This window comes from Dipodomys spectabilis, unplaced genomic scaffold (genome assembly GCF_019054845.1).
Source record: "Dipodomys spectabilis isolate Male_0828 unplaced genomic scaffold, ASM1905484v1 ptg000229l, whole genome shotgun sequence".
NCBI lineage: Eukaryota > Metazoa > Chordata > Mammalia > Rodentia > Heteromyidae > Dipodomys > Dipodomys spectabilis.
The window spans coordinates 492,459-516,315 of record NW_024870906.1 but is presented as its reverse complement, the minus strand read 5'-3'; the positions used below and the strand labels follow the sequence as shown (position 1 = coordinate 516,315).

The following is a 23,857-nucleotide window of genomic DNA, read 5'->3' as shown; positions in this document are numbered from 1 at the left end:
TCCTGGGCGGGGAGCGGGGTGGAGAGCGGGGCTGGCGCCCAATGGGCGTGGGCGTGGCGGGGAGGTGGGCGTGGTGAAGCCGAGCTCTGGGCGTGGCGTGGCTGGGAGTGGGCGTGGCGAAGCCGAGCTCGGGGCGGGGCTGGGGAGTGGGTGTGGCGAAGCCGAGCTCGGGGCGGGGCGGAGCTGGGAGTGGGCGTGGCTGGCCCGGGCAAGGCTACCCCGCAGCGTCCGGCCGTCCACTGGCCCCAGTTCTTCGCAGTCCGGGGCGCTTTGTGTCTCGGTGGGAGGCGGCAGCCGGGTGCCATGGCGCTGCGCGTGGCCGTGTTCGACCTTGACGGGGTGCTGGCGCTGCCCTCGGTCGCGGGCGCCCTCCGCCGCGCCGAGGAGGCCCTGGCGCTGCCCAGGTAAGCGGGCCCACGCGCCACCGGCCGGGTCGGGGCCGCGGGGAGGGCCGGGAGCTGCCCGGCGGGGGCCTTGGCTTCCGCCCGCTCTGGGACCAGCCCCGGGAAGGGTGAAAGCGGTTACCTGCCCTGCGTTACCGGCGCGCGTCAGTGGCCCCGTTGCCTTCTTGATCGCCTGGTCTGAGCCTCCGACGGAGTCCGGGATCCGGCGGCTTTCGGGAGGCCCGGAGACCCCGGAGCCGGCGCGCGCGCTCCGAGGAAGTCCTGCCGGAGACCTGTGGCCGCTGCCCCGTCCCGGCGTGTGCGGGGCCGCGCGTCGCGTGGAAGTTCTGCCGGAGACCTGTGGCTGCTGCCCGGTCCGGGCGTGTGCGGGGCGTCGCGTGGAAGTTCTGCCGGAGACCTGTGGCTGCTGCCCGGTCCGGGCGTGTGCGGGGCGCCGCGCGGGTGGGAAATCCCACCGATTGCAGAACTACACGCGGGAGTTCCAACTGTGGGGAGGGGGGATATCCAGGAGAAACACCCCGACTTCGTGACCCCCGGGGGGGAGGTCTGGCAGCTTTGCATCCTGAGGTTTGCCCCATCGAGGGTTCTAGAATGGGGGGGGGCGTCCGGAGGACCATGGGGGGGCAGGTGGCGCCTGCCCCTATCCAGGTGGCCGCAGTGGGGCCGGTGGGGACTCCGCTCGTGCGCAGCCAGGTCCGGGCGGGGAGCCGCCAGCTCTCCTGGGGGGACTCCAGGGCAGCGGGAGCTCAGGTCTGGGCGGGGCTGGGGGGGCGCTACAGGCTGCCCCCCCCCCAGAGGTAGTGGGAGTGGCTGAGGACCTGGGGTGGGGAGAATGCCAACAGCCTGTCCTGGGACTTGAACTCAGGGCCTGACACTGTCGTTGAGCGTTTTTCACTCAAGGCTAGCACCCTGTCCCTTGAGCTGCAGCTCCACTTCTGGCTGTGGCGTGGTTGATTGGAGATAGGAATCCCACGACTTTCCTCCGCACTGCCACCCCCAGGTCCCAGCTTCCCCATCACAGGATCACAGGCGTGAGCCACTCCCACCCGGCCAGCAGGGCTGCTTAACCGTTGTGCCGCATAAATCATGAAAGCATCCAAAGCCACCTCAGTTTTCTCAGGTGTGGAAACGGGCTTTGCAAGGAACCAGCTTGTCCACACCACCGCTCCAACGGGTTTCCCTCCCTTCCCCCTCCTGCCTAGACTCTTTTTACCTCTGGTTTAGTAAGACTTTGCACCTCCCCAGCTGCTATTCAGAACACGATAGCAATCTTTCCAGGCTGAGTAAGTGCATCAAGAGCTGAGAAACAAAATCAAGCCGGCCCCGAAGTCCACGATCAAACCAGCCACACTCTAAACAATTAGGATTGGGCAGAAAACTTCACTTGAACAGGGGAAGCCCCCTCAGAGCCAAGAACACCCAGTGCAGGGCTTTTTTTGGGGGGGGGGAATGAATTGAGGAAAAGAAAAATGAACTCATTTCCAAGAAGTCATATTTAACAAATGTCATTTCACTACACTTTGACTCAATAATTTGATTTTAAAAAGAAAAAGGCGCAATCTGCAGGCAAGCTATGAGGTCTCTTGGTGCGTGTGACTTCATTGATGTGGAAATGCGTGTGATTTGTGAGTCTACAAGGCACAGGTAATTCAGAGAGCATGGGTGAAGGCTGGGCATGGTGGCTCACACCTGTAATCCCAGCTACTTGGGAAGCAGAGACAGGAGAATCATGGTTTAAGTCCAGGCAGGGCAAAGTTAGGAATGAGACCCTATCTTAAAAACTAAACTAAAGGCAAAAGAACTGATTTTTTGGCTCAAGAGGTAAAGTACTTGACTATGCAGTGTAATCCCCAGTACCACAATTAATTCATAAATTAAAGTACTGGTTGCTGCTGTCAGACCTAGGTTCTCAGCTTAGTTCTGGCACTGAGAAGCAAGCATGGCTTGCATCTTCTTTTCTAAATCCCCTTCTGCCCTTGTATGCCTTCAGTGATGGTCCTGTTCATTCCTAACTCCTCCATTCTCCAGGCAAAAACCCTCAGGTTTTCTATCTCACTCATCCATGGCGGCTTTCTATGTCATCTCCCTTGTTTCCTGTGAACTTCTTAGAAACAGAATGTATTTTTTCATTTTTCTCTCACAGCATGTAGCATAAAGTCTCATATACCTTAGGTGCTCATTTAAACATGGTTGAAGCTGGGCACTGGTAGCTCATCTCTGTAATCCAACCTATCTACTCAGGAGATATAAGAATTCCTGTTTGAAGCCAGCCTGGACAGACAAATGCTCAAAACTCTTATCTTTAATCAACCAGCAAAACCCTGAAACAGGAAGCATTGCTCAAGTGGTAGAGTACCAGCTCTGAGTAAGGAAGCCAAAAGAGAATACCCAGTACCAGGAAAAGATTGTTGGGTCCAATTGTATATTCCTTCCTAAACTGGAGGACAGGTGTGTGTGGCGTGGAAATGTTGTAAGGGCAGGAATGTCTCAAGTCAGAAATACAATGTCTACAGAAGTCTAAATTTATACAAATCATTGAGAATGTGATTCTGATGGCATGCAGTCATACCTTGATAAAGCGCTGTCCAGAAAATACTAAAGGTAAAGGGTGGCAGAGCCATTCCTGGTACTGGAAACTTGAGCAGGGCCGCAGGTAACAGGGATGGGCCTTCCTTTTTCTTTCTTTCTTCCTTTTTTTTTATGTCAGGCATGAGGCTTGAACTCAGGGCCTAAGCACTATCCCTGAGCTTTCTCACTCAAGGCTAGTGCTCTACAACTTTGAGCCACAGCATCACTTCCTGTTTTCTGGTGCTTAATTGTAGGGAGATTTTCCTGCTGGAGCTAGCTTTGAACCGCAATCCTCTGATCTTAGCCTCTTGAGTAGCTAGGATTTTAGGCATGAGCCACCAGTACCCAATCTCCTCCTCATCCTCTTCCTCTTCCTCCTCCTCTTCTGTCTCCTCCTCCTCCTCCTTTTTCTTCTTTCTTTCTTTCTTTGTTTCTTTGTTTCTTTCTTTCTTTCTTTCTTTTTTGCTGCCAGTACTGCAGCTTGAACTCAAGGTCTGGGCTCTGTCTCTTAGCTTTTTCACTCAAGGCTAGTGTTCTATCACTTGAACCATAGCTCCACTTCTAGCTTTTGGCTGGGTAATTGGAAATAAGTCTCACAGACTTTCTGTCTGGGCTGTCTTTGAACCATGAGATCCTCAGATCTCAGTCTCCTGAGTAGCTCAGGGATCAGCCATCAGCACCCAGCAAGTATGTCTTTTTACTATTTGGTCCAGAGCTGATCATTTTACCTGTCAGAAGGTAAGCCCGATGTAAAGGTCCTTGGCTGTTTATCAGAAAGGAAAATGCCAGGGTGGAGATATTTGTTCTCTTACTCAAGGATGGTAAATAACTGCAACTAGTTTGCCAGTTACAGTAGATAAGAGCAAAGAGTATTTATTTATGGCCCCTGCCATGAGGAATAACATGGACTGGTTGTCTCTCGTAAGGTACAGTCCAGGGTTACAAGTCCAAGATCAGGGGCTGGCCCCTCACAGTGTCCTCCCTCCAGATCTATGGCCAAGTTTTCTTTCCTCACAAGGACACCAGACATCTTAGATTAGCACCAGTGCCAGTGAGCTTATTTAACTTCCTTGCCTCTTTTTTTTTGGGGGGGGGGGGTTGTGTGGGTGCCGAGGATCAAACCAAAGCAAGCAAGCAAGCAAGCAAGTGCTCACTAAGCTTTGACTCCAGCCCAACTCATTACCATTTTAAAGACTGTCTCCAAATGCAGAGGATTAGAACTTCAGTGTAGCAATCTGGGGAAAGGTCTGTTTTAGCTCTTAACAAGGGAAGCTTAAAAATAAAAGAGAGATCAGAGGAAGTTATAATCACAGCATTTAAGTGGCTGAGGCAGGAAGACTAGTGAGTTCAAGGCCAGTCTGGGCCCGGCCAAAATAATAAAAGAGAAAAAAAAAGAAGATAAAGTAGAAACTATATGTGCACAATTGAAGCCAGAGGGAGAAACACTTCCTTCCTTTAGAAGGCTGTGAGCTGCGAGGGCAGAGGCTAGGCGCCCCTCGGCTTCTCCCAGGCTGAAGCAGGCGCCTTCCTCACAGTGGTTTGTGAATATAAATGGTGTCTGGAGTTTATCCGCTACCTTATCCACTGTCTTGGCAGTGGATAAACTGATGGGTTCTTTGTGTGTGTCTTCCAGAGGTTTCCTGAGTGAAACTTTCCAGAAAGATGGGCCGGATGACCTCAGTACCCGCCTCATGAAAGGGGAGATCACATTTTCCCAGGTGAGGCAAGGTACAGACCCAACCCCACACCCTTGTACACATTCTTGGCTTGCTTCTGTTTCCTCATTGGCTGAGGGAAACTCCCTACATTCTGTCATAAGTCTCTGTATACTCTGTGTACAATACACCCTGTGTGTCGTGTATTCAGGGCCAATCAGAAGACCTACAGCCTTCCCGGGTGACATTTAGGACCGGTTTGTGGTTTCTTTGGGCCAATCAGAGATTCCATTGTCAAGCCCCTGAAGAACGTTTCCAGGGACTCTACAGCCAGGGGAGTTAAGTTAGGATAGAGAGGCCACTGGGACTGTTAGATAACTCTACTTCAGAGTCAGGAGCCTGGAGAGACTGAGACAGTGTTCTTAGGAGGCAGTGCTCTTAGAAGTGCTCTGAATCAGAGACCGAGGTCCGTGGGTAGTTTCCAAGTTGGCTGTGTAGGGACGGTGCAGCCAGGGACAACATTGGTCCATGGCTTCTGGGAAGCCATGTGACGTTCCCAGTGGGTGATTCCCCAGCGCAGAACTGCATGGTTGCGAAATGCACACATTTGGAGCTCGTGGGAACCGCCCAGGATTCTCTGAGAATTACACCCTTTAATGATTCTCCTGGGGTCACTTTTACAGTGGGTGCCCCTCATGGAAGAAAACTACAAGAAACACTCTGCAGCGTCTGGAATCCACCTCCCAGAGAATTTCTCCATAGGTCAAATTTTTAGCCAGGCAGTGTCCTCAAGAAACATCAACCAGCCCATGCTTCAGGCAGCACTGGCCCTCAGAAAGAAAGGTAAGATTTGCACACTGCCACTCTCCTGACTGCAGCAGAACCCAGGGCAGGGCAGAGAACAACTAAGTATGATTACCAAATGGAGAGGACAGTGCTGTTAGAATACCCTGAAAAATAGCTGGACTTTATCTGGTTAAACAGCTTAGACCCACGATTGCCTTATAAACAGAAGCCTGTCTTTCCAGCAGCACGAGTATAACTGCTAACCCAAATGACCCAATCTCCCAGCACAGGTGAAAAAGAAAGCATTTTAAACAACTACAGTTTTGATCAAATGAGCTGACAAGCGTGAGAACAGTAAGGTACCAGTGATTAAGGATTCCATCCAAGCTAGGCTGAGTAGTTCACACCCATAATCTCAGCTACACAGAATGTAGAGATCAAAAGGAGTGTCGTTCAAGGACAACCCAACAAAAAGTGATTGAGACCCATCGTAGTGGCAGCAGACACCTGTCATTCCAGCCATGAGGGAGGCCAGGAGGAGTATTTCTGTCTGAGGCCAGTCCAGGGCAAAACCACAAGACTGTTATCTGAAAAGTGACCCAAAGCATAAGTGGTTCAAATGGTAGAGTGCTTGCTTAATAAGCACAAGATCCTGAGTTCAAATCCTAGTCCTGCCCTTTCTCCCCCCAGAAAAGATTGTAGCCACAGCTCACCCTCAGATCTGTGTCTGATCTGTGCTGTGCATGGGTGGAGATACGACTTGTCTGTTGGAAGTTGGCTCCATGTGGGGCATTTGAGCATTGGGGGCCAAGTTCTGTCACTGGGTGTTCACCACCCCTTTCTGCGCAGGGTTTACGACTGGCATCTTCACCAACAACTGGCTGGATGACGGCACTGAGAGAGGCAGCGTGGCCCGGCTGATGAGTGAGCTGAGCCCGCACTTTGACTTCCTGATAGAGTCGTGTCAGGTTGGGATGATGAAGCCCGAGCTGCAGATGTACAAGTTCCTGCTGGAGACCGTGAAGGCCAGTCCCGGTGAGGTGCGTGGATGCCTCCTCAGAGCGGGAAACACGGCCCGCCGCATGGCGACCAGAGAGACATCGACATTCTCGTCTGGGATACATTTAGGGCCTGGCAGGAAGTTCTAGGTTTGTTCCTCCAGGCTAGGACTTCTAAAGGCTTTTTACCCAACCTTCCATCTAGAAAGTTCTCCCACAGGTGGGCATGAGTCCCCTTTGTGTATCTCTTAGAAGACTCTGGGCAAAATGGAAATCACAAAAGGTGTTAGACAAACTATCTCTGTTTACCTATGAAGAAGGAGACTTTGCCAAGGCCACAAGGCTCAAGAAGGTCACCCCACCAAAGTGGGGAGGGAGCAGAATGTCTCCTGAGAGTCTGTCCATGTCCTCTGAGATCTCTACACTAGAACGCTTGCTTCCTCAGACACTACTACGCTAACCTTCGAAAGGTGATAGAACCAAAATGAATCCCTCTTCTTCACTCTGTCCATCTCTTTCACTGGCCCCGCCTACAAGCTGAGCAGAGCAAACCCTGCCCTGTTCCCCCGGGGAGTCGCTCTGTGCTCAGTGTCAGGAGCGTTCCCTTCATGCCATTGGAGATGGCTGCTGTCCTCAGCACCTGGAGTCCGGTGGGAACAGTGCTCCAAGCCCTGGGCTCCTGGGTTGGGTGGGCTATTGAAGATTGTGAGCTGCCCTCTTCCAAGATTATAAACAACCTCACCCGTATCTGCTCTGTGACTTTCAAGGTCTCTTTCTTATTTCCTTTTCTTAAAAAATTGTTAGTAACCAGAATTTATTTCAGAATAAGACATGAGGTCAGAGAGTAAGTGGGTCTGGAGAGGATTCTGTCTCATTATGAAGCAGTCTCTGTGTGAGTTTCCATGTGTTTCGTTCTCCTGGCTGACAGCCCTCCTGTCTGGGGTCCAGGTTGTTTATCTGGATGACTTTGGGAGCAATCTGAAGCCGGCCCGTGACTTGGGAATGGCCACCATTCATGTCCAGGACACCGACACAGCCTTGAGAGAGCTGGAGAAAGTCACCGGGCTGCAGGTAACGTTGTGTCTGTGCAGGTCTGCCTTCCTGCCACGCGTGTGAGATCATATAGAGAAAACAGCAGGTGGGAAGCCGGGGTCTAGGTTGTCAGTGCTTTGTGTGTGATTCACATGCACCTGTGCTGGCAGCTCATTGCCCGTGGTGCACTGAGCGCGTGGACCCTGGAGGGCCTCCCATTTCCCCTCCAGTCCTTAGCGGGAAGCGCAATCTGACAGCAGGGGTGTGAGCTAAATTTTGTTCCAGTCAGGGAACCAAGACAAGAGAAGGCTGTTCAAAGACTCCCTGCCTTGCTCTTCCGACAATATGAACAAAAAACTCATTTTCTTTTTCCTTTCTCCTGTTGAAAGCCAGGGTCTTGCCATGCAGCCTCAACTCACCATCCTCCTGCCTCAGCCTCCTGAGTGCTGAGATTATAGGCATGTACCACCGTGTCTGTTACAGACAAAAATGTTTCACTTAAGTAAGGAGGATGGTATAGGCTGTGATCTTTTGGCGGCTGTGGTTAGCTGACACCTTAGCTCGGAGGCTCTGGGGTTCCTGTGGACTGTAGAGCATCGTGTGAGGGTTTCCATGTGCCAGGGTGGGAGGCATGCTTCCTGTCACATCCCATGGGCCAGAGCCAAGTCATGGCGCTCCACTGACCTGGAGGAAGAGTGGGAGCAGGGAGGGATGCAGGGCGGGCAGGACCGGAAGGACTCTGGAAGGGAGGCTGGGCTGGCCAGCTCCCCTTGGGGAACGCTTGCAGGAAGACGCTGTCCCGCGTCTCACCTCACCATTGGTGTTTGCAGCTTCTCAGTCCCGCAGCCCCCCTGCCGGTCCCCTGCAGTCCTAATGACGTGGGCCACGGGTACGTGACCGTGAAGGTAAGTCTGCCGAGCGCTGTCTGCTGGTGCACACAGAGGGACTTGCGCGGGGGCACAGGAAGTCCACTATTTGCGAAAACAGGAAAGAGTATCTCCCCCAAGTCTCAGTAGTCAAACACTGATGGACACGGCCCCTGTATCACATTGTATACAGCAGTGGGGCCAATGTGGCCGCAGGGACCCCCCGGCCTCTGAGCCCTGGTCTGCCAGGGCACTGCAGCCTGGGCAGAGCTGGCTTTGTGCTCTGGCAGAGCAGTTTTTCCTGAGCTTTTCCTTGTGTCGGGCCTGGCCTGGGTGGGAGGGGCGCAGGCATGAGCGAGGAACTCACAGTGAGGATGACGGGAGGGAAAAACTCTTAAGTGCCCAGTGGTCGAGGCCAGGGCTAGGTCGAGCGCATGTGAGGCAAGGCCCTAACTCTGGGCCCAGCAGCTTCTGACGGGAAGTCTCTAGGGGTTCACTGTGGGATATTTCTTGCCTTGTCTTTGCTCCATTCAAATGGGCCAAAAGCTATGGATCAGCTCGCGAGCAGAGCAAGATGAGACAGTGCTTAGGAAGCAGGCAGATTCCAGGCCGAGCCAGGGCCCTGCCGTTGGCTAAGATCAACCTCGCTAAGATCAATCAAGCTTCTCCTCACTCAGCTGCGGTGCCCACCGCTCTGAAGCGAGCTGGTCACTGTCTTTCTCCTGAGCTCCTGCTACAGAGTAAATGAAATGCCAAGTACAGATGCCGGGCCCAGGCCTTGGCACTGTCATGTTCCATGATGGAGAGAGCTAGCAGCCCCAGCTGCGCTGCCCAGATGCCCGGCTGCTCAGAAGCTCAGCTGAGCTCATTCGAAGCCTCGAGAGGAACGCTTAGCTGTGGGTGGCTCAAGGGGCAGAGCACTCGCCCAGCAGGTGCAGGGCCTTATGTTCAACAGTTGCAACAGGGAGAGAGAGGGAAGGGAGAGGGAAGGAAGGAGGGAGACACACAGATATATAGAGAGAACTTGTTAGTTGTGCAATGTCGTTTCCCCCCTCTCCCCCCCCGACCCCCAGCCTGGGGCTCCTGATGCTGATGTCACTGTCCCCCCTCCCCTCTTTATCTCTCTTCTCCCTCCCCCGTCTCTCTCGCAGCCTGGGGTTCGCCTTCATTTTGCCGAGCTGGGCTCTGGCCCCGTTGTGTGCCTCTGCCATGGATTTCCTGAGAGCTGGTTCTCTTGGAGGTACCAGGTAAGGAAAATGGAGGCAGGCAGCCCCCAGACAGGGGGAGGGGAGGGGATCCTCTAGACCTTGTGGCCTGGCCTGGAAGGTGATAAAGCAGCTGGAATCCAAAAGTGGAGCGTTGACTCCGAATTGCCACTGAAGGCCTCAGAAGTGTTAGGTGGGAAGAGGCCCCGCCCACGGCCGCGCCAGGCCCAGGGCCCCGGTGCAGGCTGGACAGAGAACTTCTGGAAGACACTCTTAACCGCTGCTTGGGAAGTCTTCCTAACGAATGTCCGGTGCCATCGGTGCAGTGCATGAACCCCACTGCCATGCGTGGAGGCCGCCCCCAGGCTCCGGCTAGTGCCCTGGTGCAGAGACCTGGGCCTGCCAGGGCGCTCTGGGACGGAGGCATCCAGAGGAAGGGCGGGGCTGGGCATGGAGGCGGCCAGCCCGGACAGCGGCCAGGCTGCACTGCTGCCTGTCCCCACCACTTGTTTTCCAGATCCCAGCCCTGGCCCGCGCGGGTTACCGGGTTCTAGCGATGGACATGAAAGGCTATGGAGACTCATCCTCCCCTCCTGGTGGGTTGGCAGCCCTGCAGCTGTCCCCGGGGCAAGAACTGTCCTTCGAGGTCCAGCCAGCCTCGCCCCCTCTCCTGCTGTGTCCCGTGTCTGTGTGTCAGCCCCACCGGTTCCAGCTGCCCATACCCAGGGGCAGGAAGCTCTCTCCGGCAGAGGGAGCCTGTGCTGCCGCTGGCCAGGGAAGTGGGAGGGAGCAGGTGCACCGTTCATCTTCCAGACCCTTCTCATATGCCTGGACGCAGGAAATAACTCCTCCCCGGGCAGCCCTGGTCCTCCCCTAAACACCTCATAGAAGCACTGTACTACAGTGTGTGGTCCTCCGAGGCTGGCGTGTCTCCTGGCTTCGTGTCTTCTAGGCATGTTGCTAAAAATATCTATTTGTCCAGTGGTAAACGCGTGGACACCTTCACCTTGGGGGTGGCTGGCTCCATGAAGGTGTGGTGTGAGGACTGCAGGCCACACTTCCAGTCCTTAGGATTCGTGCCTCGGGGTAGAGGGCCTATGGTGATGGGTGACCAGATTGTTACGGTTTTTAAGTGCTCTGATCACATTCACCCTCTCCTTTGCCCTCCCATTTCTGACTGATTCTCGCCTTCAAATAACCTCCTATACCCCTAGACTGCTCTATGCTCATCGTGGACCAGATGATTAACCCAGTGTCAATGGGCCCAAGCAAACAGCTGTCCAGGGACAGCATGAGATCACCTTTGTGCTAAGACCCCGTGCGGGTTTATCAGTGTTTTTCTAGTGGATACACTTCTTTGGTTTTGTCAGCTTCAAAGGGATCCTCAGAACAAACTTTGTTGTTTTTCTACCTCAGCCTCCTATGTGCTGGAATTACACATGTATGCTATCATGCCCGACAGCCCAAACTGTTAAGGACCCAGTCCTGGGGTCAGAAATGTGAAGCAGCCAGGTATCACACTGTCTTTGGTCCTCTAAGGGTCAGAAATGCCCCTGGTGGCCTGGCACGGTGAGCCAAGCCAGCTGCCCCTGTGATCACACATCTAGCCGTGACTAAAGCCAGATGACCTCGACTCCAGTTAACCAGCAAAAGCCATAAGTGGAGTGGGGCTCAGGTGGTAGAGCACCAGCTTTAAGTGAAAAACCCAAGTGAGATCATAAGGCTCTTAGTACAGGTAGAAAAGAAAAGGCCCTTTGGGTTTATTGCTATGTTTAAACATCTCATGGATCAAGCATTCATTGTTACTTTTAATTACAGAAATAGAAGAGTACGCCATGGAAGTATTGTGTAAGGTAAGAAGGATCTCTGGTAATGACCATCCCATCCTGTCCAGCCTGGATTTCTCACTGATAGAAGCCAGACGCTTGTGTGTCCACCTAACCCAAAGCATAACACGTGACGCTCGGGTGTAACTTCTGGAAGTTATGGTGATAAGTTCCGGGCGATAACCAACATGCATGGAGCACTTAGTGTGCTTGCCACAGGAAACTGAGTCACAGCCAGGTTAAGGTCACGGTCTGGGCTGAGAGCTAGTCGAGGAGGTCTGAGCCCTGCCCGACCCTGCTGAGGCCTCTCCATCACGGGAGTATTCACACGCGGTTCGCCCCAGCCCCACACGCACTCTGAGGCCTCTTAGCCTCAGAACTCAGGTAAAGCTGGCTTCCAGGCCAGCCGGGCTGTCATCCTACCTCAGTCTCCCAGCTTTGCTCCTTTTTTTTCCTCCTGCCCCTGATCTTATTCATGACTCCCGTGAAATCCTTCCACGTGTCCTTGGGGACCCTGTGTGGAGTCCTCCTTGTGTTCTGCTGCTGTCCAGGCATCCAGATCCCACTTTATTATTATTATTATTATTATTTTGCCAGTCCTAGAGCTTGAACTCAGGACCTAGGCACTGTTCCTGAGCTGCTTTTTGCTCAAGGCTAGCATTCTACCACTTGAGCCACAGCACTACTGGCTTTTTCTGTTTCTGTGGTACTGAGGAATTGAACCCAGGGCTTCATGCATGCTAGTCAAGCATTCTGCCACCAAGCTACATTCCCAGCCTGGACCTCACTTATTGCCGTCAGAATTCATTCTTGAGGTGGGTATATTGGGTTACTTCAAAGGCCCATGCTCTACAGAAGAAACCAGACATGTTCCTATCCACCCAGGCCACTTTAAAAACAAAACAAAATACTACCAGTCCATCCACTACAAGAAATGTGCCCAAGAGAACTGCATGCCCATACACAAAACTCCCCAGACACCCGTGTTCACACCAGGACTAGTCAAGACCGCCGTACACAGAAATAGCCCAGATAGCCACCAACTGACTAATGCATAGACACGTTTTAATCTGTGCACTGGAACAGTACACAGCCCTAAAGAGGTGCAGTACTGTCGAACGCTTCCCCATGAGTGATACTTGAAGATAGGACACTAAGTAGAAGGCGCCAATTATAAAAGCAACATTATTTCATCTCATCTCCATGAAGTATTGAGAAGTGACTAATCCACCTACCAGAATGAGATTAGTGGTTGCCAGGAGACAGGGAAAGTGATATATAGTTATTAATTACTGTGTTCTTGAAGCACAGTCCCCTGATCATTTATTCTCCTAGCTGTAATTGTGTGTCCCTTGACCAATGCCTCCCTCACCCCCTTGACCTCTATCTGGTACCTTCAAGCACACGTTCTTGCAAATGATGGTATTTCATCCTTCTGTCTGACTAGTATTCTCTGTATATCTATACCCCATTTTCTTTTCTGTCTATTTAATGTGGACACTTCAGTTGACTTCATCGCTTGGCTCTCTTAAACCTGGGTGTTCAGAGGTCTGTGTGTGTGTGTGTGTGTGTGTGTGTGTGTGTGTGTGTGTGTGTGTGTTTGATTTATGGATAACTTTATGGAACCCACAGACCTGAACATACATAGACTTAGACCAAACTGGGAATGGTGGACTGTAGCACAGAACCACTATCTTCTAGAATGCTTTGTACCCAGTGCTTCTGCCACTGTATGACCTTGGGTGAAGGTCATGCTGTCTTGCAGAATGCAGTAAAGGTCAGGGCTGCATGCTCTCCCAGGCTCCTTTACACTCCTTCAGATCTGAGCATGGGCCTCCATTTGTGAGCTCAGCCAGCTATCCCCAGCCTCTCTGGTACATTGGAGAGTGTAAAGGATGGGTGTACCTGTGGTGTTCAGATATGGAATTCGAGGCATGGGTGCCCATGTGTGTTTTCCTGGGGAGAGGACCCTGGGAATTTATCAGTGACTCCAAGAGGTCTCGGGTCTGGGGACACTGTGATTGGAGGAGGGGGTGGGGCTAACACAGCATATTCTGTCCACCCCTTCTCTCCATCTCTGTATCTCTCCTTTCCAGTACTGGGGATTGATCTCAGGTCCCCGTTTGCTACACAGGTGCTCTATCACTTGGGCCACACAAGCGGCCTTTTTCCTTACTGTTTGTTTTATTAGCTAGGTTCTCAAGCTACCTTCGTCTGCACTGGCCTTGGACTGTGATTCTCCTTTTCTCTTCTTTTTTTTTTTTTCTTTTTGCTTATGTGGTGCTGAGGAATAGAACCCAGGGCCTCATGCATGCAAAGCAAGCGCTTTACCACTGAGCCACCTTCCCAGCCCTCCTTTTCTCTTCTTCACTGAGATTTGTTTCTTCTGCTTATTGCTGTACCCCCATGTTTAGAGTGACTGCAGCATAGCAGACACATGTTGTGTGTGTGTGTGTTCTTACCAGGATTTGAACTAAGGAGCTCATGGTTTTGCTTGACATCCTTGCTCATGGCTGGTGCTCTACCATTTGAGCCACATCTCAGCATAGCTTTTTTCCTGGTTACTTGGAGGTGGAGTCTCACAAACTTTTCTCAGGGCTAGCCTTGAACCGTAATCTCTCAGGTTTCAGCCTCCTGAGTAGCTAGGACCATAGATGTGAGCCTCTGGCACCCAGCTCTAAATACGATTTTATTGTATCCACCCAGTTCCCCTTTCTGAATTGGTGTCTGTGTTTTCTTTTCTAGGAGATGGTATCCTTCCTGGATAAGTTGGTAAGTCACTGTTTATAGTCAATCTCTTTGGAGAATTCCATGTATTCGGTGGGGTGTACTGTGGACAGTGCAGGGCAAAGGGGGAAGGAGTTTCCCAGTCAGCCATGTCTGAGGAGAAGGGCAGCAAGAGCCAGAGGCAGGGTTGGAGCTTGTTAACAGTTCATGGGAGCCAGCACAGTGCCAGGCCTGGGAGGAGCGGCAGGGTGGGTCTGCCCTCCGCGTAGTCGCCACTCCGTGGAGCCGGGCTTGGAGGTGGTATGCAAGAAGGGGACGGGACACTGGGCACGGCTTTGGCCACCCAGGCTGGATTCCTTAGCAAACAACCTGAGACTGCCTCAGACTGGGGACGGAGGGACTGGAGGTTGCAGGTCACCAGGCCCTTCCCTGGAAGACACTGTCTGGTGCAGCTGCAGCATCTGCCCCCTGGGGTGGTTGGTAGTTGAAGTGGTCAGAGGGGAGGACCCAAGGAAGAAGTCTGGCTGCAGGGAGGTTCTGGGGTGCTGACAGGCACAGACCACCGTCAGCTCTGTGTGTGGACGCACAGGTGTGGAGCCTCACAGGTGCCTGGGCCGGGGCTCCCCTACCCCTCGTGAAGAGTAGGGGGATGGTGAGGGTCCAGAAGACCCTCAGGTGGCAGGCTGGAATAGAGGACAGCACAGAATTACTTTTATTGGGAGACATGGGTCCGAACTGTGGTTCTCCCACCAGCCATCCATGTGGCCTTAGGCAGCTCACCTCCCTGCCAGAGCCTGTCCTCCCATTTATAAAGCGGAGACTGAAGATGCATGGAAGGTTGTAGGTGGGATGGAGACCCTTCCCCCAGCTCCTAGGAGGAGCTCAGTCAAGGGGAGCTGCTGTTATCTTCAGCAGAGGCTTCAGGAAGGAGAATAAGGAAGCTTTTGGACTTTCTCATGGCTACCTACGAGAGTCCCCAGGGGGCCCGCCATAATCACTGGGTGAATGCTGATCATGGGGTGCAGGAAGGAACTTCCACTCCTCTTCAGAGAAGGAGAAAGTTCCGTTTGCGGGAAGGTGGAGGGGTGGAGCTCATGCCCCGTGGCCTTGGTCATTCGTGAGGAGCGTGTGAGGCTGCAGACGTGTGGGGTTGAGGCTAGATGAGGGTGGACGTCCTGGATGCCATTCTGGGAGTCAGTGGGGAGTCCCTGGCTTGCCAGGGAGGGTCTTGCCAGCGCATTCACCATTCCTGACCCCACCCTACCCACTCCCTGTTCCCTCCTCATCCAGGGCATCCCACAAGCCGTGTTCATTGGGCATGACTGGGCTGGCGTGCTGGTGTGGAAAATGGCTCTGTTCTACCCCGAGAGAGTGAGGTGGGTGGCCACAGCCAGAAGAACTTGGTAACCTCCCACAGAAGTGTGCCCCCATCTCTTACTTACCCCAGAAGACATATCAAAGACAGGAAGGGAGTGTGGGAAGTTGAGCCCTCCACTGCCCCACTAACTTGGAAGGCCTACAGAGCTCATCTCTCAGGAAGCAACTCCCGGCCTAGTCGCTAGCATTGAGACAAAATGATCAGGACCCCAGTGAAAAAACCATTCCACAAGGGGAAAGCAAAGCCTCCCCAGAGACCTCAGGCCAGGCCACCTCCGCTTCTCAGCTCCCTTCTCGTTCTTTCCCTGGCTGTGGTGTTGTCACAGAGGCCACCTGGCCATGGTGGGGTGGGAAGATGCTAAATGGGGGAAAAGAAAAGCGAACCCCCTGGGCTAGGAATAAAAACATCCTGAGTTCCCATCCTCCTTTCCCATGCACTGCCCGCTGACACCCATCACAGACCACTTCCCACTCGGCGTCCATTTTGACGTGTGTCCTCATAGGCCGACTTCTCACGGGCCCTGTCGCCACGCCTCTTACTTCTGCAGGGCAGTGGCCAGTGTGAACACTCCCTACAAGCCAGAAAATCCCAGCATACACCCCATGGAGGTCATAAAAAACATCCCAGTTTTTAACTACCAGCTCTACTTCCAAGAACCCGTAAGTGTGGGGTGCCAAGGGCCGTGGCTTCCACATAACTGTCCTTTCCTCTTCCTTTCTCTTCCTGTTGGCTTACCTCCATCCCCGTTAATTGTCCATGGCATTGGTCACAAACGATTTCTCAGATCGACTTGATGCATGGGCTGCAGAGATCAGTGGGTCGTGTGTGTGTGTGTGTGTGTGTGTGTGTGTGTGTGTTGCTTCTGCTGCTGTGGAACTACATGGGTTCAGGGTGGGTGCTGGCTTGGCACTGCCTCCCTTGGCCTCTCCCCAGAGACCTGGAATCTCTGCTCACTGAGAACTGAGCTTTGTGTGTTGGCACCCAAGGCCACAAAGTCCCACAGCCGGTCCCACATGTTCTGTAAGAGTATGGCAATGGGCTGGAATGCGGCTTAGTGGCAGTGTGCTTGGCTAGCATGTATGAAGCCCTGGGTTTGATTCCTCAATACCACATAAACAGAAAAAGGTGGAAGTGGCACTGTGGCTCAAGTGGTAAAGTGCTAGCCTTGAGCACAGAGAGGCTCAGGGACAGATTCCAGGCCCTAAGTTCAAGCCCCATGACTGGCAAAAAAAAAAAAAAAAAAAGTATGGAAGTTTGCCAAGTACACTCAGATACCACCAACACAGTCCTGAACCACGGGTGGCACACGTGGTAGGTGGGGTGTCACTGCTACTATTAAGGACACAGATAGCAGTTCATGAGTGACTTGTCCAGGAGTAAAGACCCTTCCTCCATGCAGACCCCCACAAAGCAGCCACACATTCACCCAGGCACCGGCGTAGCCAGGCTGTGATGTATTTGTGGAATGAGTACTCTGCTCACAGAGAAACCTTTCAACTGACTCTCCTAGCTGTACCCTTCAACCACTGTCCCAAACACAGCCTTCTCCAGGCTTTGCCACCTCCTCCCGCCATCACTGAATAACTGCTGCTGTGGACGTGTGATCTGCCCCTGAGCCACCTAACTGCCTGGATGCCGTGGTGGCAGCCTCTGTGACTTATCCTGGGTGGAGAAGAGGCTGGAGTTGTGTTGTCAGGGAAGAGGCCCCCAAAGCTTGAGCTCCACGGTCGTGCTCACTCTGGGAGGCCACCTCGCTCTTCCTGAGCACTCTGGACCCCTGCCAGGAGCAGGGCAGGGAAGGCCACAGGGATCACCCGTGGTACGGAATCTGGGCTTGGAAGGGTTTTTGAGTATGAGACGCGGTACCATGGAGAATCAATGGAGCCTTCTGCCGTGTGATGGATGCCAGGGCTCCGGAGGCGGAGCCGCGGTGATGGATGTGCGTCTGCTCCGGGCGGGTCGTCCGCGCTGGTGCTGCTTCTTATTTATGACCCCCGTCCCCACTGCAGAACTGGCCGCTGCTTATGAGCTCGGCCCTGCAGAGGCCCGGACAGGGGCTTGCTCTCAAATGGGCCCCAGAAGAGCAAAGGACACTGAGACGCAGTAAAAACGTAGCGAGCACAAAGAGAAATAATCTGTCCACCCACAGAAAGTCCATCAGCCCAGCAGGGAGAACGGGATGGGGGTTGGGGAGGCGGGGGAGGGGAGACAGGCCTGTGCTCAAAGCCCAGGGCTGCAACAAACAGGCCAAAGAAATACCCGGTAAGATGTTCCTGATAGCTAAATATATTTGCAATCATCAAGCCCTTGTCCACACAACTGGGCCCATCTCAGACATGGATGTTGAAGTTACGTGAACAAGAGCTTTGCTCGCGCTGCATTTGACCTTCAACATTGTCCTCCTCACTTAGCTCCCCGCAGCCCCACGTCAGCCTACAGCAGCCCCCCTTAACAGTCTCGTAGCAGGACTTTAGGGAAAAATCGACCTCATAGGATTCTCACGACACCGGGGCAGTGGATGGGGCGGAGGGGCAGGGCCCCCCGGGGCAGGGCAGGGGGCCCTGCGGCTGTAGTCAGCGCTTTGGGGAGGGGCTCAGCTCCCCACGGCCCTCCATGATGCTCTCTTGCCTGTTTCAGGGAGTGGCGGAGGCAGAATTGGAACAAAACTTGAGTCGAACTTTCAAAAGCTTCTTCCGAGCAAGTGATGAGGTAGGCCGTGCGGGACGGGGTGTGGAGGAGGGCGAGGGGGGCTGCTCTGCCGGAAAAGGAGGCCCTGGATGGAGCAGGAGCCAGGAACCTTCCGTGGGGCCTCCTCGTCTGGCAGCTGTGGTCAGTAGATTCTGTTGTGACTGGAGAAGAGTCGCGTTCCCTGTCACCGCAGGCTGAGATGTGAGCGGTGATTTCAGCGGCCTAGTCGTGTGGAAATTAGCCTATTAGCACGATTACCGCTGTAATGTGCATAATTGATTCACCCCAGCGCAGAAGTAATTGCTCTCTCTAACCCTGCTCTAGCATGCTGAAGGAGCTTATAATACCTCCACTTCATAAGCCCTCACCCCTGACCTGTGTCAGCCCTCTCCTCACTCGTGTGTTTGCTGTCTCTCTAAGGACTCTGTGTGTCTGTGTGTGTGTTCCATCTTGGTTTGTGAATTCATCTTCAGCAACACTTAATCTTTACCTCCGTTTGGACTGAGAAAATCACCCTCTCACGTGCTTAGCGTTTCCTCTGCCTGGCACCTGTGGCGTGGCCTCCAGGATTCAGGGTTGTTTGCTTCCGACCTTGGGGGTCCCCCAGTCCTGGGCACTGTGCAGATTCAGATGACGCCTAGGGAAGATCTTTTTGGTCTCATCTCGTTAACTAGCTGAAATGGATGTATTTTCAAAAACATCTTCCTTTGTATTTCTCTGTCATTATGGATAGATTTTTCTTTATACCTTTTTTTTTTTTTTTTTTTTTTGCCAGTCCCGGGGCTTGAACTTGGGGCCTGGGCACTGTCCTTGAGCTGCTTTTTGCTCAAGACTAGTGTTCTACCTCTTGAACCACCACTCAACTTGCAGCTTTTTTGGTAATTTATTGGAGATGAGGATCTCACAGACTTTCCTGCCTGGGCTGACTTCAAACCACAATCCTCAGATCTCAGCCTCCTGAGTAGCTAGGTGTGAGTCATCAGCATCTGGCTTTTATTCCAACTTTTAACTGTGGTGGGAAGTATTATTTATAATCTCTACCCCCTGGTCCGCCTGAGGTCATATCTCTTGTTCTCTTTTTGATGAGCCCCAGACTATCTCCTCTCCAAGATCTGCCAGGGCCTGAGCTTTGGCTATGGGCTCCATGTTTAACTCTGCAGGGTTAAACCTCCCACCTTGCTGTGTCTCGGTGCTGAATTAAACTGCATTAGGCAAGTATGGGACCAAGTAGCGAGCCTGGAGGGTTCAATGCCATCCACGGTTTCTCCTGAGGTCTCAGGACTTACCCACAGAGAAGCGGAGCACCCGAGGGCTCTCAGAGAGCCCCTTTTGTGTTCTGGCTTGGACTCACCCATGACTTCCTTTCGACCTCCTCTTCCAACAGGGCTTTCTGTCGGTGCACAAAGTCACTGAAATGGGTAAGAGCCTTCTAGAGCATGCTGGTATATGAATGCCTCTTCCTCTAACTGAAAATGGTGGGCTGGCTCCATTCAGGCACAGGGTTAGTGGCCCAGGTGGCTCCCTTGGAAGCTACGTTGTCCCTGAGTGGGCAGCGGTCACCCCCTGGGAGGGTGGACCGCTATTGGCAGGACACAGCACACCTCTGAAGATGACACGGGGTCCCACCTCCATGGAGACGGGAAGGTCTGTGGGCATGCAGAGCCCGCAGCCTCTGGTCCTCTGACCTGGATGCTCTTCTTGACCAAGAGGAAGCACCAAGCCAGTAAGCACCTACAAGAATTCTGAGAGCTGGGCAAAATGTGTTCAGCTGTTTGAAGAAGGTTAGCGTGAGGGAGCCTGGCAGGTGGCGGCCACAGGGCCTGGCTGAAATCGAGTCGCCCTGAGCGGTAGGCACGTGTTGGGAGCAGACTGTGCCCACCGTGGCGTGGCCAGAGCGGCGACTGCATGTGGTGCGTGGGCCGCTGCCGTGGGCATGTGGGGTGGGATGTGGGAGCACGCTGCCGCCCAGTCTCAGCTACTGAGGACGCTAGCTTGGAACCTGGGCCTGTGGACAGGAGGAAACAAGTGGCTTTTTGCAGGAGGCCTCTTTGTGAAGACTCCAGAAGACCCCAGCCTCAGCAAGATAGTCACAGAGGAAGAAATCCAGTTCTACATCCAACAGTTTAAGAAGACTGGATTCAGGTATGGAGGGGACAGGGCTCGAGGCCTGGCAGGGAAGGATTTCTAGTTTCCTTCACCTCAGGTCCCCAGAATGCCAGGCCAGCCTTGGCTTGAATGCTTCCAGTGTCGGATGACTCCCTACCTGTGGTGTGCAGCCCGGGTTTGAGGTAGTCCAGCTCGCTGCATTTTATAATCCGTCCACAAAGGACAGAAGTTGTAAATTGCTCTCGAGTCACCACTGCTCTGTGAATCAGATGGTAGCTCTGAGTTCTGTCTTCAGAGTGATACAAAACTCCAGGTAAATCGAGGCCTACATACATTTGGACACCTTTGCACCACCTCCCAGTGTCCCTTTCCAGAGAGTGGCCTCATTGGTGAGGGGCTAATCTTGGGTCTTTCACCCTCCAACACATCAGTAGAGGCCAAGAATGACCCTGTGGCCCTGGCCTCGATGTGTCCTGAGCCTCTCTGATGACTTCAGGCACTGTGGTGGGTCCTCCACCCCTGTACCTGGCCTACTCAGTGTAGTTTGGTGGGTGTGGACTGAAGGCATGAGTTTTGGCCCTGGTCTGCCCCCTCAAAGCACTAAGCACCCTCCCAGGGATGATGGAGCACCCTCTCAGGGATGATGGAGCACCCTCTCAGGGATGATTGAGTACCTTCCCAGGGATGAGCGCCTTCCCAGGGATAATTGAGCACCCTCCCAGGGATGAAGGTGCACCCTCCCAGGGATGATGGAGTACCTTCCCAGGGATGATGGAGTGCCCTCCCAGGGATGATGGAGCACCCTCCCAGGGATGATTGAGTACCTTCCCAGGGATGAGCACCTTCCCAGGGATGATGGAGCGCTCTCCCAGGGATGATGGGGCGCCCTCTCAGGGATGATGGGGCACCCTCTGGGGCACCCTCTCAGGGATGATGGAGTACCTTCCCAGGGATGATGGAGTACCTTCCCAGGGATGATGGTGCGCCCTCCCAGGGATGGTGGAGCTCTTCTGCAGGGACAGAATAGTCAGCCCCTCGAAGCTCATCTGTGCTATTCTCTCATCCACTTTCAGAGGTCCCCTAAACTGGTACCGGAACATGGAACGAAACTGGAAGTGGGGTTGCAGAGGTGCTGGACGGAAGGTGAATGCTGGGTTCCTCTAAGATGCCTTTCATCTCCCTTTGACCCCACCTGGCATGACCTCAGGCCTTGGCTGGGCTGCGCAGTCCTGCCTACTTTGTCATTTCCATTGGGGTTGGGACAGACTTCCCGTGGGAGCTTCTTCAGCACCTCCTCCTGGGATGATGGTACGAGGCACCGGGGACAGTGCAGCATCATTTGGGAAGCCCAGAATTCTTGGCAGTGGTCTGGCAAGGACAGCAGATGTGTCAGGGTAACTCTGGGGTAGCATGGAGCCACGTATAGAGGCTGTCGAGCACTCTCAGATACACAAGGCCTTCGCTTGTGCCTGTGGGTCTCACCTTCCTCTGCTGAGCAGGTGGTGGGTGTCCAGACCTCTGGGTCTGTACAGGGAAGCATTTCACATTGCAAGAGGCAAAGTGTGTTCTCTCCCACAAAGGTAGTACAGTAGCCAAGGCTCCCTGGGCTCCAGTGCCCGCATCAACTCGGTTTGGTCCAGGCGAATGATCGTGCGTGCTGTGTGCTGACAGCACACTAGGCCGTGGGGATGAGCAGCCCACAGAGGAGAGCAGATCCTTTCTAACAAAGGTCCTGAGGTAGCATGTAACAGTCTTTAAAAGCAGGTTAGGAAGCAAGCTGGCCTGGGCCTAATCTACAGAAGAGCTGTGATGCTACTCAGTGGTAGAGCACTTGCCTAGCTGACAAAAGTCCCAAATCCCTAACGCCCTGGAATTAGTCCCCAGGATTGGAGAGAGGGAAGGAGTTAAGAGCCCGTGGAGGCTCTAGGAAATAGAAATAAAGCCCATTTCTGCTTCTACTGGTAACACAAAAATACCTGTCCTGGCCGCTCCATGCACATGTGCACGCACGCGCACGCACTCGCACGCACACACACGCACACCCATCACTACAGTACAAATCCAGCACGAACGATGCCGCTGGCTCCTTCCTACTATGCTTGACAGAGGCCACACCTGGGCCACGGCGACAGGCATAGCGAGGGTCTTTCCAGCGGGGGACGCCTCCAGGCACGCCCGCACGCTGCTCTCCCTGCCCGGACGAAGAGAGGGATCTGTGGTGGTGGTGTGCTGCCTTCCCCTTTACCTGCTCTCTTCTCCAGATCCTGGTCCCAGCCCTGATGGTCACCGCGGAGAAGGACTTTGTTCTCACTCCTCAGATGTCCAAGAACATGGAGGACTGGGTGAGGACACGAGCATCCCCCGTGGGTCCACCGAGGCAGCGCGGGGACCCAGAGGGGAGATGATGGCAGCGGAGGCCACAGTGTCCAGACAGATGGGAGAGTCGGCTAGAGGCTGCCCATGTTCACAGCTGACGCACCATCCCTTTCCTCCTAGTGACGTGGGGTGCTCTAGGGTAGCTTGGGGCGGCAGGAGACCCCTCCCATGTGCTTTCTGGGGTGTGTCACGCTGATGTGAAAGCAAACCCAGGTGTGTTCTTCCATTGTCCTTCAGATCCCCCACCTGAAAAGGGGAAACATTAAGGACTGTGGGCACTGGACACAGATGGAGAAGTAAGGAGCTGGGGGTGGGGGGCAGGATCTCCTGCTCACTTTCACACGCTTCATTCTCCCTGATTTGGGTCTGGCTTGGTCACTTGCTTTGTGTGCTCGGTGAGCTCAGTGAGCTCTGACTGGGTGAATGGACCTTGGTTTTCCCTCCAGGCCTGCGGAGTTGAACCAGATCCTCATTGAGTGGCTGGATGCTGAAGTCAAGCACCTGCCGGTGGTCTCCAAGATGTAGCCGGTGGCTCATTCCCTGCAGTGCTTACATTCTGCATGGGGCTGAAGGAGGGCTCTTGTCCGGATGTGGCCTTCACTTCACCTCTTGTAACCTGCAGCATTGCTCTCAAGGGGTTGGACAAAATGGTTCTCTTGAAGTCCTTCAAAGACGCTGTAATTTTAGATCCAGGAGGAATCGTGTGTGATTAGTACTTTGGGTATAATTGCATCTTCCATTGAGCTCTCACAACCATTAGTGCCCTGACAGGACAGAGCGGGGACAGCCCAGGGTGATTTGTCTTTGAGCAGTGTTTTGCAAGAAAATTTGCAGTTCATTTTGAAGCACCTGAGCAGAGATTAGGAGCCTTTGTTCAGTAAAGCTTAGACTAGGGAGCTCCTGCCCTTTGTCCGTGGAGCATCACGGTGGTAGTTCTGAGAAGCTGGCACAGCTCTATGCATGCCCTGTCTGCCCTCGCGCTGCGTTGCGGGCTTCTGCCAGGATGTGGTGGTCTGTGGCAGCCATCAAGGTCGCCCGGGCCCCTCCTCCCTGCTTCCCCTCGGGCTTTGCTCCTGTCCTGATGCATAATTTGTGCACTTGAAGTGTGTGGTGGGACTGAGACTCTAAGTGGATGTTCAGATGCCCTGTGTGGCGAGCGTGCACCGCCTCTGGGGTTCGGTGTAGTCTCGCTCTGCCTTCTCTTTTAATGGGTCTTATTTGGGCAACTGGGTCTTGAAGCAA

The 23,857-nt window shown here is 53.6% G+C and overlaps 1 protein-coding gene across 1 annotated transcript; it reads left to right on the top strand.

Moving 5' to 3' along the window:
- The first annotated feature begins 225 nt into the window (after positions 1-225).
- Ephx2 (epoxide hydrolase 2) lies at positions 226-23,511 on the top strand. Its single transcript, XM_042697823.1, has 19 exons — positions 226-404; positions 4,606-4,690; positions 5,311-5,470; positions 6,263-6,453; positions 7,360-7,482; positions 8,274-8,348; positions 9,461-9,556; positions 10,032-10,110; positions 11,333-11,367; positions 14,086-14,112; positions 15,358-15,443; positions 15,993-16,104; positions 18,083-18,154; positions 19,518-19,551; positions 20,173-20,275; positions 21,313-21,382; positions 22,501-22,581; positions 22,853-22,911; positions 23,062-23,511. The coding sequence occupies exons 1-19, from the start codon at positions 304-306 to the stop codon at positions 23,138-23,140; spliced, it is 1,668 nt and encodes a 555-aa protein (XP_042553757.1). The 5' UTR covers positions 226-303; the 3' UTR covers positions 23,141-23,511.
- Positions 23,512-23,857: the final 346 nt, after the last annotated feature.